Genomic DNA, 12,859 nt, shown 5'->3' on the forward strand with positions numbered 1-12,859 from the left:
TCAAAATTCTGAGAGTTTATTTTAAGTGGTAGATGTTTTTCTGTTCCAAGGGTTTGTGTAATAATAATGACAGTAATTACAAAAATGAGAGTACAGATGAACTGTGTGAAGGCGTATGTATGTGTTTGCTAAAATATGAACGCAGCAGTTCGACTCAAAATCGCCTGACACCTTTTGAAGTATATATATTATAAAACTAATCGTTTTAACAATACCACTATTATCGTTACAAAGACAATGACTGCCTTCTCTTGAGCATTCAATCTCAGCTTTGTATTGTACATGAAACACGTTGAGCTGACAGTCCTCAGTTTACTAGAAAAATAGTTGATTTGCATCTCTCTACTTTTACTAATTGGCACACGCAACTGAAATCCACTCATCAATTCTGTTAGTAATACTAATTGGTAGTCAAGAGAAAACTATAACAATCACAACAATGTAAGATGAACATTTTTCATTTAAAAAAACTCAAGTATATCAAATCTACTGGTTAAAATCATCTCAAACAAGGAGCTTTGCCTTGACTCCAGTTGAACTAATGTAAAGGAACTGAGAGCGTACAAAAAAAATACAACAAACTCTGGTTGTACATCACAAGGTTGTTTAGGTAGATCTAAAACACTGCTGAGTTCAAGAGTATCTGTTTCTTGCATATCTTGCATAATACAGCATGTCCAGAACTGCATTCTTACTTGCCAAATTGCCAGGCCACTGACAGCTGGATATTTTTGTGATTTTTTTTTTGTGTTTGTCTACATTTGTGGGATATTTGGTCAATATTCAGAGACATTTAGCATTTGTTATACTGTATTTGAAGGAAGGGCCCACTTGACATCTCATAATTCACTTGTGCATATTATGTTTGTTGAAAAAGCAAAGGATATTGCGTAATAAAATCCAACCAATCACTTCTTCAATGTGGACTCATCCACCTTCTAGTTCTCCTTGCCTCTTCCCTTCTTTCCTGTAGGAAGACAATAAAAAAAAATGATGAAACAATAGGGTAAATTCATCATAGATTCCTTGCTCAATATGACATACTCATTTGTGGATAGGAATTTTACTTTATTACATTACTTACATTTTTACTTCTTACCTTTGGCCTTTGTCTTGGTCTTTGTGGGGCATGGCTTAGACACCTTGATGGTGGGTTGGCACTCTGCGTCGTACAGGGCCTTTTTCAGGGTTCCAGACCGGTTCTTGGATCCAGTAGCTGTATCACACTCACCCCAGCTGCCAAACTTATACTTGCAGTCAGCTGAAATTGCACAGTTCAGAAGGGAAAACCGTTGAGTATGATAGTTAAAAAAAAAAAAAGCCCACGTCCGTTAGTTTCGTACGCTAGTTTCTTCCCTGCAATGAGTCTGGATCTGAGTACCTCCCCGATCCTTCACCGAATGCGGACACATTCGGGCCATCTGATTGGTCCAGAAACCAATGGTTTGGGCCAGAGCCAGAACACACGTGGGTAAAGTGACGGTTTGAAAATTCGGCATTGGCTTTGGTACTCTGATTGGTTAGAGACAATCCAATCATTGATGACTTTGCTTTGCACAACGCCCCTCGTGCCCCTCCTCCCAACAAACAACTTCAATGATGGCAGTCTCAGACTAAAGTATGTAGTGAACGACAGAGTAGCCGAAGAATTTAGTGTGAGTCATGTTGGGAAAATTATGATTAAATGACTGAACAAATCATTTTAAATGGAACTGTAACTAAGTAAACTTATACTCTGTTTTATTATATCTGATTAACAATATGAGTTCATAAGAAGGGATTGTGTGACACGGACAAGGAGTAATTAAAGTTAATGAACACCATTCCAACTAGGCAGAAATGAATGGGTTGTGGATTAAGTAAGCAGATAAGGTAGTTAACCTATGGTTGAACCGACAAAACTGAGCTCTGGGGTGTTTTAGATAAGGCTGTGAGTGCATTCCTAGGTTCTCTGTTAATTAGAACTGTCAGCTAAGTGGTTATCGATAATGTTGATGGGTCAAAAGTTAATTAAGTTATGTTGTGTGACCTGTGTGTGTGTTAGTAAGTTAGAATGAACCATTAACCTCACTTTGTCCCGGTCGAGAGGAGGGGATTCTGTTAAGCAATGAAATGGCGTCATGTTATTGTATATAAACTGTTGCTCGTGGTAACGTGGCAGCGCGCTCCGAGAATAAATTATGTTACCTATTATTGAAATGGCTGGTCTACGTCTATTTTATGCAAACAAGAATCTTACAAATTCTCATAAAATAGATTAAGGTTTTTCAATTAATGAAAACACATTGGCATCATTAAATTACAGTAACAGTCATCAGACTATCATAGAACAGTCTGAACATCATTTATTCTAAAGAAATTGTTCTATAGTTTTTTGCGGTTATGTAAATTACTAGGTATTTACTAAGAAATTCCATGATACAATTCTAATGATGTAGTAATAACCTATGAATGACATGTTTGCTATATTTTTGATTGACTGACCACCACTTTACACTTTGAGAAATTGCAGGGTATATCAAGGGAAATGGAATCATCTATCAATGTATAATTCCTACCGCCGAACTCCTTCTTCCAGTTGCAAGGCACTTTGCACTTCAGTTTCCTCATCTGGTCGTTGCAGGTGCCCTCTCTGACACCGGCTCCACAGTCTCCGTTGTTAGGCACACAGCTACCATAGCGCCATTCCGCACACTCAGTGGCAGCACCCTTGGCCCCTTTCCCCTTCTCTGTGAAACAAAAATGTCAAGATGTAATTATGAAAAAATAAATATATACAGATGACAGAAATAATATCAGCAATATTCCAATCAGTAATTAGTAAGGACATGTTTCCAACCTTTCATGGGGCTTTATGAACCTCATGAAAGGTGCAACTGCCGTGCTAATTCTAAAACTGGGCACGGCATATTAAAGCCACACAAAGCAAATCCCTTACCTCTCTTGTTTTTCCCTGCTTCAGTGGTGACTATCATCAAGGCCACCAGAAGCACCACAACTGTTGAGAACAAACCTCGCATACTGGAGAGAAAATTTTTAAAAAAGAGGGAAAAAAAACAAAAAACCATGCCATTACAATCGTGGCACTATAAATAATTTAGACATTCTGTAGGTTATATTGTGTGTCATTTGAGGTGACATCTGCTGTGCCAAAGGTCAACCTGATTTTTCCTCTGGTGTGTATCTATAATCGAGATGAGAGTTGAAAGACCACGATCAAGGTCAAATATTGATCGTTGCCAGCTATTCAAACTAATTCACCCCTGTCCGTTCATGAGGAGTCTGCACATTACAATGAGAGGTTCTCTACTTTAGAGGTGAAAAGTGAATAAAGGATTATGGTCAAAGAGTAAAACACGTCATGTTATATAAAATGAATTACATGAAACCGTTTTAAAGCTTGACACTCGAGCCTGTGAGAGTGAGAACTAGGAAAATACATGTGAGAGGGCTGAAAGATTGTATTGATTTTTTCCCTATGCTCTCATGACTCAATTTAGGGTCAATCAGACAAACAGTGAGGCACACAACCAGCAATGAGGATCAATGGGTCATGAGCTACCCACTCCACCCTTTCACTTCCCCTTACACAAAACAACACGTTTTCCAACATGAACACCAAACAAAATACAACATTTCATTTTGTGACATGCAGTTGCCTGGAATATGTTCGAAAACATAAATCTATCCGGCTCATGTTGATGACACATTAAACACAATTCATGTCATCTTATTGTCACAATCGCGCGTCCCATCTTTGTGTATCATGGTCATTGCATTATGCAGACATAACACTGTGTTGTTGTTTTTTTACTTGGACATCATTGAACGCGCAATAGAACACCAGAATATGTACTGCAAAAAAAAAATGTACCACGTTGCCGGACATTCTCCTCGGTTTCAATAACAAAAACAATCAAATATATAGCTGCAGGCACCAATGGTGTAGTTCAGCTATGGGCCTACCGTGCCACCATCAGGAAAAATTTGACACATAGCCCCAGGACGAGTTACTTCGGTACTTTCCAAATATCCGAATTCACAATCAAACTGATCATGCAATCATGCTTTTGATGTATGTTGGACCATTAACGTCTTCTTCTCCAGAACCGCTGGACCGATCGGGACCAAATTTGGTATATAGCATCTATGAATGCAAGACTAGCTGAAACAATATGGCCGCTTTGAGCCAATGAGCTTGCATGTCCAACAGTGCCACAATGTGGCCAAACTCAACTCTACTTTACGGGTTAGCTAGGCTGGCCATGTTGTTTGAGGTATGTTTCTGCTAAACCCCTGAAAACAAAGGCACTGGGGCGACCAGTTACAGATTTCAGCTTTAAGTTCAAAAGAAAAGGACAGTAACTCACAGATAAAGAAATAGCCCTCTATTTCTGAAATGTCTGGTTGTCTATAAGGCATCCTCCAAGACTCTCAAGTTCTGAGTTTCTATTTATTCTCTGACTTAATTGAGTTCATGTCTATTCTTTCTGCCAACAGTCCCAGAGCTAGCAGCAGGGGATGGATGGCAGCACCAGATCACCATGGTGAAGGCTAACCCACCTGCTGGGAGGTGATAGGGGCCGCCCTGACAGGGAGAGCTCGATGGAAGAGGCTTGGTTTGAAGCAATTCTTCTGGGGGACATGGGGGAACTGCTTGTCTCTGTCTGGGTTAGAAGAGTTCAGAGCTGTGCCGGGACAGACAGGTCTAGTATTAGTTTGAAGAACACCCACAAAGAGTAACTCTTTTAATTCCAGGAATCTGACATCAATTACCCAAACAAGGTTGCCTATAATACCAAATCCTTGATTTTGTGGTGGGAATCTAAAAGTATTTCACGCTTTCCCTTCAAAAGATTAGCAGCCCTATTCAATCAATCTGTTTCCCAGGCTAATAAAAACTGAAACATTGCTTCTCACTATGCAAATAAGTATTTTAAATATTATTACGTTTATATCTGTGACATACAATCAACATTCAAGGCACAAGATGTGTTTTCTGTACCATACCCTGATTATTGGCTAGGATTAATTAGGACCCCTCGTTAATGACTGGCAAAATGCATAAATCATACAAGTTTCCTAGTGGAACACAAACAATGAAGCCATCGAGAACAAAGAATTGAGATCACACAGCAGCAGGAAACGAAGATGTCACGTTCTGGGCTGTTCACGAAATGTCATGTGGACGTTACAATGAATCTTCCTACAACACAAACTAAGACGCCAACCCAGCAAACCAAAATTGGTTCTGTGAAAGTTCCCAGAACATTAGTTAGGTTGTGGCAAATGTTCTCATAATACAACAACAGTCCAGTTGTGCTGATGATTATACAATGTTTTGTCAAGATCGTTAGAAGCATACTCGGACCAACGTGCAGCGTGATCTGGGTTCCACATCTTTATTTAGTGAAATGCACAAAACAATAAAGCAAGAACAAACGTGACGACAATGGAGTGCTGACATACAACTACTCATAAACAATATCCCACAAAACACAGGTGGAAAAAAGCTACCTGGCCTGGACATCGGTGCAGAGGAAGACTCCTGCCATGGGGCTGGACTGGACGCCGTGCTTGTACTGGACATCGGCGCAGAGGAAGGCTCCTGAGCTGGAGGTTCTGGACCGTGGACCGTCTCAGGAGGTTCGGACTGTGGACCATCTCAGGAGGTTCCGGACTGTGGACCGTCGTAGGAGGTTCCGGACTGGAAATCGTCACCGGAGGTTCCGGACTGGAAATCGTCACCGAAAGCTCTGGACTGGGGGCCGTCGCCGGAAGCTCTGGAATGGGGACCGTCGCCGGAAGCTCTGGACTGGGGACCGTCGCCAGAAGCTCTGGACTGGGGACCGTCGCCGGAAGCTCTGGACTGGGGACCGTCGCCGGAAGCTCTGGACTGGGGACTGTCGCCGGAAGCTCTGGACTGGGGAGGCACACTGGAGGCCTGATGTGTGGGGCCGGCACATGCGGCACCGGACTGGTGACACGCACCTCAGGGCGAGTGCGAGGAGCAGGCACAGGACGTACCTGACTGGGAAGGCGCACTTCAGGGAGAATGCGAGGAGCAGGCACAGGATGTACCTGACTGGGAAGGCGCACTTCAGGGAGAATGCGAGGAGCAGGCACAGGACGTACCTGACTGGGAACATGCACTTCAGGGAGAATGCGAGGAGCAGGCACAGGACATACCTGACTGGGAAGGCGCACTTGAGGGAGAGTGCGAGGAGCAGGAACATACCTGGCTGTGGAGACGTACTGGAGACCTGGTGCGTATAGCCGGCATCAATGGTACCGGTTCGATGATACACCTCACCCAGCAAATGCGAGGAGCTGGCACAGGATGTACCCGGCTGTGAATTCGCACTGGAGACCTGGTGCGTATAGCCGGCATCAATTGTACTGGAACTTTAACACACATGCTGACTCATGTGGCATTAAACTAATTACACGCTCCTTAGGGCAACTGTCGTGCATCTTCCACCAACTTAACAACTCTCTCCGCTCTTTCTCCTCCAATACCTCCATTCAATCTCTGACGCTCTCCTTTCACTCTCCTCCAGTATCTCCCTCTTCTCCCAGACTGGCTCTGGTTCACTCCTCGGCTCCGCCGACCACCCCATGTGCCACCCCCAATTAGTTTTTTTTCGGTCTGTCTTTTGGGCTTTCCTTGTGGCCGCGAACCCCGGCGTCGTCGCTGTCCTCCCTTCTCTCCTTGCGTCTCCCGCCAAGGAAGGCGATCCTTTCCTGACAGGATTTCCTCCCAAGTTCAGGATCCCTTCCCATCCAGAATCTCCTCCCAAGTCCATGTTACCCTCTCCTCCTGGGCACGCTGCTTGGTCCTGTTGTGGTGGGATATTCTGTCACGATCGTTAGAAGCATACTCGGACCAATGTGCAGCGTGATCTGGGTTCCACATCTTTATTTAGTGAAACGCACAAAACAATAACGCAAGAACGAAACGTGATGACAATTGAGTGCTGACATACAACTACCCATAAACAATATCCCACAAAACACAGGTGGAAAAAAGCTACCTAAATATGATCCCCAATTAGAGACAACGATTACCAGCTGTCTCTAATTGGGAATCATACAAAATCACCAACATAGAAAACAAAACTAGAACCCCACATAGAAATAATAAACTAGACTAACCCCCAGTCACGCCCTGACCATAGAAAATAAGGGCTCTCTAAGGTCAGGACGTGACATGTTTCTATAAAACATTCGCTTGATGTTGCAAGAATGATCCCAGAACACATTTGGTCTGTTCTTTAAAGGTTCCCGGAATGTTTCATTAGGTTGTGGGAACAGTCTGGTGAGAACATTGTGGGGACATCACAAAGATATGTTCCCAAAACGTAAAAACCTTCCAGTTGTGCAGATGATTACGTAATGTTTATGCAATTATGCAATTTGAGAATGCAAAAAACATTCACCTGATGTTACGTGAACATTCCCAGAACACATTTTTTTATGTTCTTTAAAAGTTCCTAACACATATCTTTATGTTGTGGGAACATGGCAAAAAATATATTCCCAAAACACAACTGTCCAGTTGTGCAGATAATTACAAGGTTTCTATTAGGTTGAAAAAACATGTACCTGTTGTTGCAAGAACGTTCCCAGAACGTATTATTATGTTCTTTAAAAGGTTCCTAAAACATTTATTTAGGTTATGGGAACATTGTGGGGATATGACAAGATAGGTTCCAAAAACACAAAATCTGGGTGCACAAAACATTCCCTCAATGTTCCCAGAATTATCAAATTAAGTTTGGAACAGTCCATCGATGTTTCTTTCATGTGTCAGTGTTATCTTACTGTTTAGGAAGTTAGTTGTACAACAATCCATGTAGAAACACACGGCAATTATTTGGAATCACATGATTTTATCATAATTGGTTGATAGTCGCAAGCAGGGATCAAACCCGGGCTTTGGACTGTTATCCCTGGAATGAATCCACTGCACCACTGGGGTGTGACTAACACAAATATAAAGCTGTTTACACCTTTACTCTGACTTCCAGGTTGTGGTCTTAAGTCGTTGTAAAAGATATAATAACAAAATCTAGAAAAATAAGTGTCCTCTATTTCTTTCTTTCTCTGACAATTTTCTTTATATGCTGTAAAGTTTTACTTTTATTTTCCCTCCAAACTTGATTTCAGAATTCATGTTCAATTATTTCCTGGCAGATTGTGGTGAGGTGTACATAGACGTGCATATGTACTAAGACATATACTGTAGCCATAGTTTGGATCATTATTTAAGGATCCACTAGAAACATCAAGATCGTGGTGGTGCAGCAAACCAAGTAGAAAACTAAGTAGGCTACAAGGCTTGAAGATGGCAGATTGCAGGTTCAAATCTACTTGATTGCCATTGTTGAAAAAAGCTACAGCTTTGTTTGGACAATACCCTAATATGATATAATGATGAAAGAGGATAGGGATGCCATTTGTTTAAAACTTTGGCAACTTCCTACAGCATAATAATGTTACATTACACATCAATGTTAGCAGAACATTGCAGCAATGTTTTCAGAACTAATTGCATTATCGTTGAAGTATGTTTTTAGAACAATTCTGGATCGTCGTGTCATAACCTTACAGAATAACTTTATTAGAGTCCTGCAGGGAGGTTTATTGTAATCGGGGTTAATAGTAATATCCCCATCAACATTCGCTGAATATTCCTGGAATGTTTTTTAAGAACAACTTCTATTGCTCCAACATTATATTGCTTAAGTATTTTCAGGGAACATTATTACAACCATCATGTCACAATGTCACACTATAACCTTTTTGAAACCATTGTAGGAATGAATATTCCCTGGGTGTTTTGAAAATCATTTCCCTCAACATTAGCAGAACGTTCCTGTACTGTTTCCTCAGAACCAGTTCTACTGTTCCCACATTTTGTTGCGGCAGTATGTTTCTGAGAACATTACTGGAACATTGTGTTCTTACATTCCCTGGCAACCTAATGACAACCTAATGACAACCTTAGGGAAATGTTCTGTTGCAGTTTTTACAGATGTTGTGAAGAAAATGCGAGTGAATGTTGGGAGAAGATTCCAAGGACATAGCCACAGGAAGCACCCCCTGATGAATCTAAATAACCCCCCCCACGTCGACTTAACGGGAATCTTAGATAATGTTCTGTGAATGTTCCCGGTTTTCTGGGAAGTCTCTGATGAACAGCACCCTTGTGTATTTCCCGTTGCCCACGCAAACTCATCTAACAGCAACATTTGTTTTATTGGTTTGTGCCTGAGCCAATATGTCCAGAAGCCGAGCAGAGATGGCAGTCACATCCTCTCACATTGCAGTATGCTCGCATTGAACTTTCCCTGCCTGCGGGCAACCCTGGATAGAAAGGTCAGCTACAACTGATGAATCAACAACTCACTGGAAAAGTCCAATCCATTAGAGGTTATCACCTCTCTGAACTATGGCCTCGTACTGTGTGAGGTAGAATGCCATAAGCGGCAGCCATCCATTCACTACTGAAAGGGAGCTGGTCTACCTGAGAATCTACCAAGGCACAATCCTTTTATCAGGCAATTTTACAATTGGCTTCTGAAAGTGTTATATCTGTATTTGACTGCTCATCAAAAGGACTGAGAATGAAAGCGATGGCTACACAAATACCAGGCCAGCAGGCCCTCTGGCACATACGCTTACTGCTCCTCTTCAAGCCAGTTGATCAAATATTCTGCTGGCCTAGTAAATCTGTCTTCTGTCCTCAAAAAAGTAATTAGGCGCCAGTGGCCAGTAAGCATAACTAAACACTCCAAGCAACCATAAAACTCTGGAAACTCCCCATTCTCAACTGCCATCACCCCCCCCCCCCCCCCCCCCCACCCCCCAGCTAGCAGTTCCAATGACATTCTTCCCCTGGTCATAAATGTCGAGGGGCTACTCCAGGCAACACATTTGTCATTGATGAAACAACACCCAGCAGGCCTCGACTAACCCACTGAGCCTTGCCGTTGGTGAGGCCCGGAGAGCCCTCAAAATCTTTCATCGTTCTTTGCTAATGCAGAGCTAAAACAGAGCCTTTTCCTGGTCTCCTTTCACTCCATTCTAAAGGGCCACTAGACAGATATCCCATGCAGAGTCTTTGTTCCACACATCTGAATGTGACCTTAGCATATTGGGAGAAAGGTCCTATTAAAATACTACAGCTTACAAGAGCTAGCATGCTGAAAGACTTGCTAAATATGCCGACAAACATTGCTATTTTTATCCGTGCCAGTCATTTTTTATCCATCAGTAATGCAGCTGTAACAAGAATGTTAGAATACTTAGGTATGGGTGTGTAAGAGATCTTCTTTACCCAACCATAAACATGTTATTATGAAACATCGCTCACTATTAACACCCCACCCAACTACCACCATCTACCCATCACACAATGGGATGAACATAATATTAATTGCCTAGCAGAAAGCAAACCAAATAGTAAAATTGGACCAGACACCGTAACCATCATAATTCAACTGACTCAAATGGTGGTTCCTCTTGCTAATCATCTGATAATGGTCAAATAGATAACATTAGAGTTACTGTCAAACACACATCTTGATCAGTTCTACAACGAAACAATAACAACCCAATGGAAAGCAGGACCACGCTGAACCTGAAAAGCATAAAGCATAAAGGGTTAAAGTCACTCTTGTTTTTACTGCAAAGCAGCATTCCTCGTCTTCTCAGAAAAGCCACTGACCGCAAAAAAAAAAGGATGGAATGCCCACTAAGACCAATAAGAGAGAAGCTGCGGGGTCGAGGGTCACTCTAAAGAAAGACAGTTAACAAAGACCCAGAATGCCCTGGCCTACTTAAGGAAGTAACACTTAGTGGCCAACAAATGGCTGAATCACGTGCTTTATTTGATCTAATATACAAAATATAGGTGGATTCTGGCCGTCAGAGACCGACAGTGCAAGGACATAGTGGTTCACATTATTGACTCAAATAGGATGAGTGCACTTTATCTACTATATGGTCAACAGCTAAACGTTCTCCCTGCCATCAATGACGTGAAAATATTATCCCTTATGGTTGAGGCTTGGCAGTCATGACAGAATGGTTTATTCTCTAAAAGAGACAATGGCCCTTGCCTACTTACTTCACATTCCTTCTTATTTCACGATACGCTAACATAACCAACGACAGACTCCATCATACCCATTAGCAGTGAGAGAATAGTTGAGGGGCCCTGCAGGCTGAACGGTGCATTTCAATAGCCAGGGAGAGTTTTATCTGTCTTTTCAAAGCTGTTTTCTCTCCACTGATTATCTGTGCCATTGCCTCGAGGTCCATCTGCCAAGCTCACACAAGCTGTAAAGCCCCATGCTACCCCTCCTCCCTTTCTAAAAACATAACCCCGAGGCACAATCTGTATCCAGCGTGCCCAATAGCTTTCTAAAAGAGACAAAAATACAACAGGAAAAACAATGATAACAACAGATTGAGGACTATCTTTTCCCCATTTCATCTCTCTAAGGTTATGTTGCTTTGGTTGTTATCTCTGACTGCAAATCAACTTTTACAGCCTCTTACACAGCCCCTACTTTGGATCGGGGGGAGCAGATAATTGTGGTCAGGTGAAAAGGTCCTGGGCAGTGAAAGACAAAGAAAGGAGAACAACTCTTGAGTGGAGTGGATAGCAGTGAATGCAAGTACTTGAGTTTGGAGTCGATTTCAATGGTCATATTCTTGAGGTGGAAGAGATTTACATTTACATCCGTTTTAGTCATTTAGCAGGAGCTCTTATCCCGAGTCACTTACAGTTATTGCTCATGTGAAGTTTTCTGGTCATAAAAACCATTCAATGGCCCAAACTTAGAGCAAAAGATTTCTGGCACATGAACACAATTAAGATTGTGGAATAAATGGCTACTTTAAGATGAACAAAGATATGCAAAAGTACACTTTCAAACTGCGTAGCTTTCACTACAGCTGAAATAGTAACAACTAAACATAATGACTTATATTAAACAATATTCTTATATTGCGCAGGATTTAGTTCTAAATGAATAGCCACGTTACTGTAACTATTTTGAGCTGTTATACTTGAGTTTGGAAGAAGTCCAGAGGGTACACCACTCACACACGTCTTATTATCATCAAAACTAGAATGTGTCACCCCTGAGGACGTTGTCACACAGTGAAAAGTAGCTAACATAATTTGAAAGTGATTAAACTCAAAGCAAAACAATTACAACAAAACGTATCTTGGCCTCAAGTTCTTCTGAGCCCTAAACAGAACCGTTGTAGAATGAAACATATTACTTCATATTTAGGATTCAACGAACGTGTATGACAATAAGCAGTGCCATTGCGCTTCTTGCGCAAATCGCGTGTATGGGACAAAAGTTGTGTGTTCGTTACTGGCAAAAGTTATGAATATATGCAGTAAAGTCAACACATGGTGCATAAATTACTTAAAAGACCATAAAAATAAAAACTCAATAAAGAAACCTACACACAAATAAAACCTCCCAAGAAAAATAACTCTAATTGAGAAATTACACACGACATGTCAGTTATCCTCCAGAGGATTCCGATGATGGAGACTATATATTTGAACTATTAAAAGTGAGTAATGACAACGTTGTATTGAGTGACACAAAGTAATCATTTTATCACTATACATTTGGATAAATACACATATAACTTACTTGTTTCTTTGATCGTACTTCTTGGCGAGAGTTAAAGGTCTTACTCTGAGCCACAAGAGAGTCCTACAGTCCTAGAATACCTCTATCCCGGTCAGCTTGCTCTTATTTGTCGCCCTCCCCTTTGTTTCTCCAAAACTAGTTTGAGCTGGTAACATTAGGGCCACACTAAA

At 41.6% G+C, this 12,859-nt stretch overlaps 1 protein-coding gene across 2 annotated transcripts; it reads right to left on the reverse strand.

The window, feature by feature from the left end:
* Window positions 1-12,859, reverse strand: LOC110526198 (midkine-B). 2 transcript variants are annotated; one of them, XM_021606950.2, is made up of 6 exons: window positions 12,690-12,834; window positions 4,564-4,688; window positions 2,939-3,021; window positions 2,559-2,729; window positions 1,100-1,261; window positions 1-967 (listed from the first exon to the last, which is right to left on the reverse strand). In XM_021606950.2, exons 2-6 carry the CDS (start codon window positions 4,644-4,646, stop codon window positions 939-941), a joined length of 528 nt encoding a protein of 175 aa, XP_021462625.1. In that variant the 5' UTR covers window positions 4,647-4,688; window positions 12,690-12,834; the 3' UTR covers window positions 1-938. The 2 variants fall into 2 exon arrangements, with proteins under 2 accessions (XP_021462625.1, XP_021462626.1); XM_021606951.2 differs by lacking the exon at window positions 4,564-4,688 and having other exon boundaries at window positions 12,690-12,859.

The sequence above is a fragment of the Oncorhynchus mykiss genome, chromosome 6 (genome assembly GCF_013265735.2).
Source record: "Oncorhynchus mykiss isolate Arlee chromosome 6, USDA_OmykA_1.1, whole genome shotgun sequence".
Classification (NCBI taxonomy): Eukaryota; Metazoa; Chordata; class Actinopteri; order Salmoniformes; family Salmonidae; genus Oncorhynchus; species Oncorhynchus mykiss.

What these genes read in the sequence shown, in the direction of transcription:
- LOC110526198 (XM_021606950.2), bottom strand. Translation starts at nt 4,646, where the DNA reads ATGTCCCCCAGAAGAATTGCTTCAAACCAAGCCTCTTCCATCGAGCTC. An exon ending in CCCCTATCACCTCCCAGCAG is followed by an intron (nt 3,022 to 4,563) that starts GTGGGTTAGCCT and finishes TTTTCTCTCCAG; the next exon opens with TATGCGAGGTTTGTTCTCAA. An exon ending in CTGGAAGAAGGAGTTCGGCG is followed by an intron (nt 1,262 to 2,558) that starts GTAGGAATTATA and finishes GTGCAATTTCAG; the next exon opens with CTGACTGCAAGTATAAGTTT.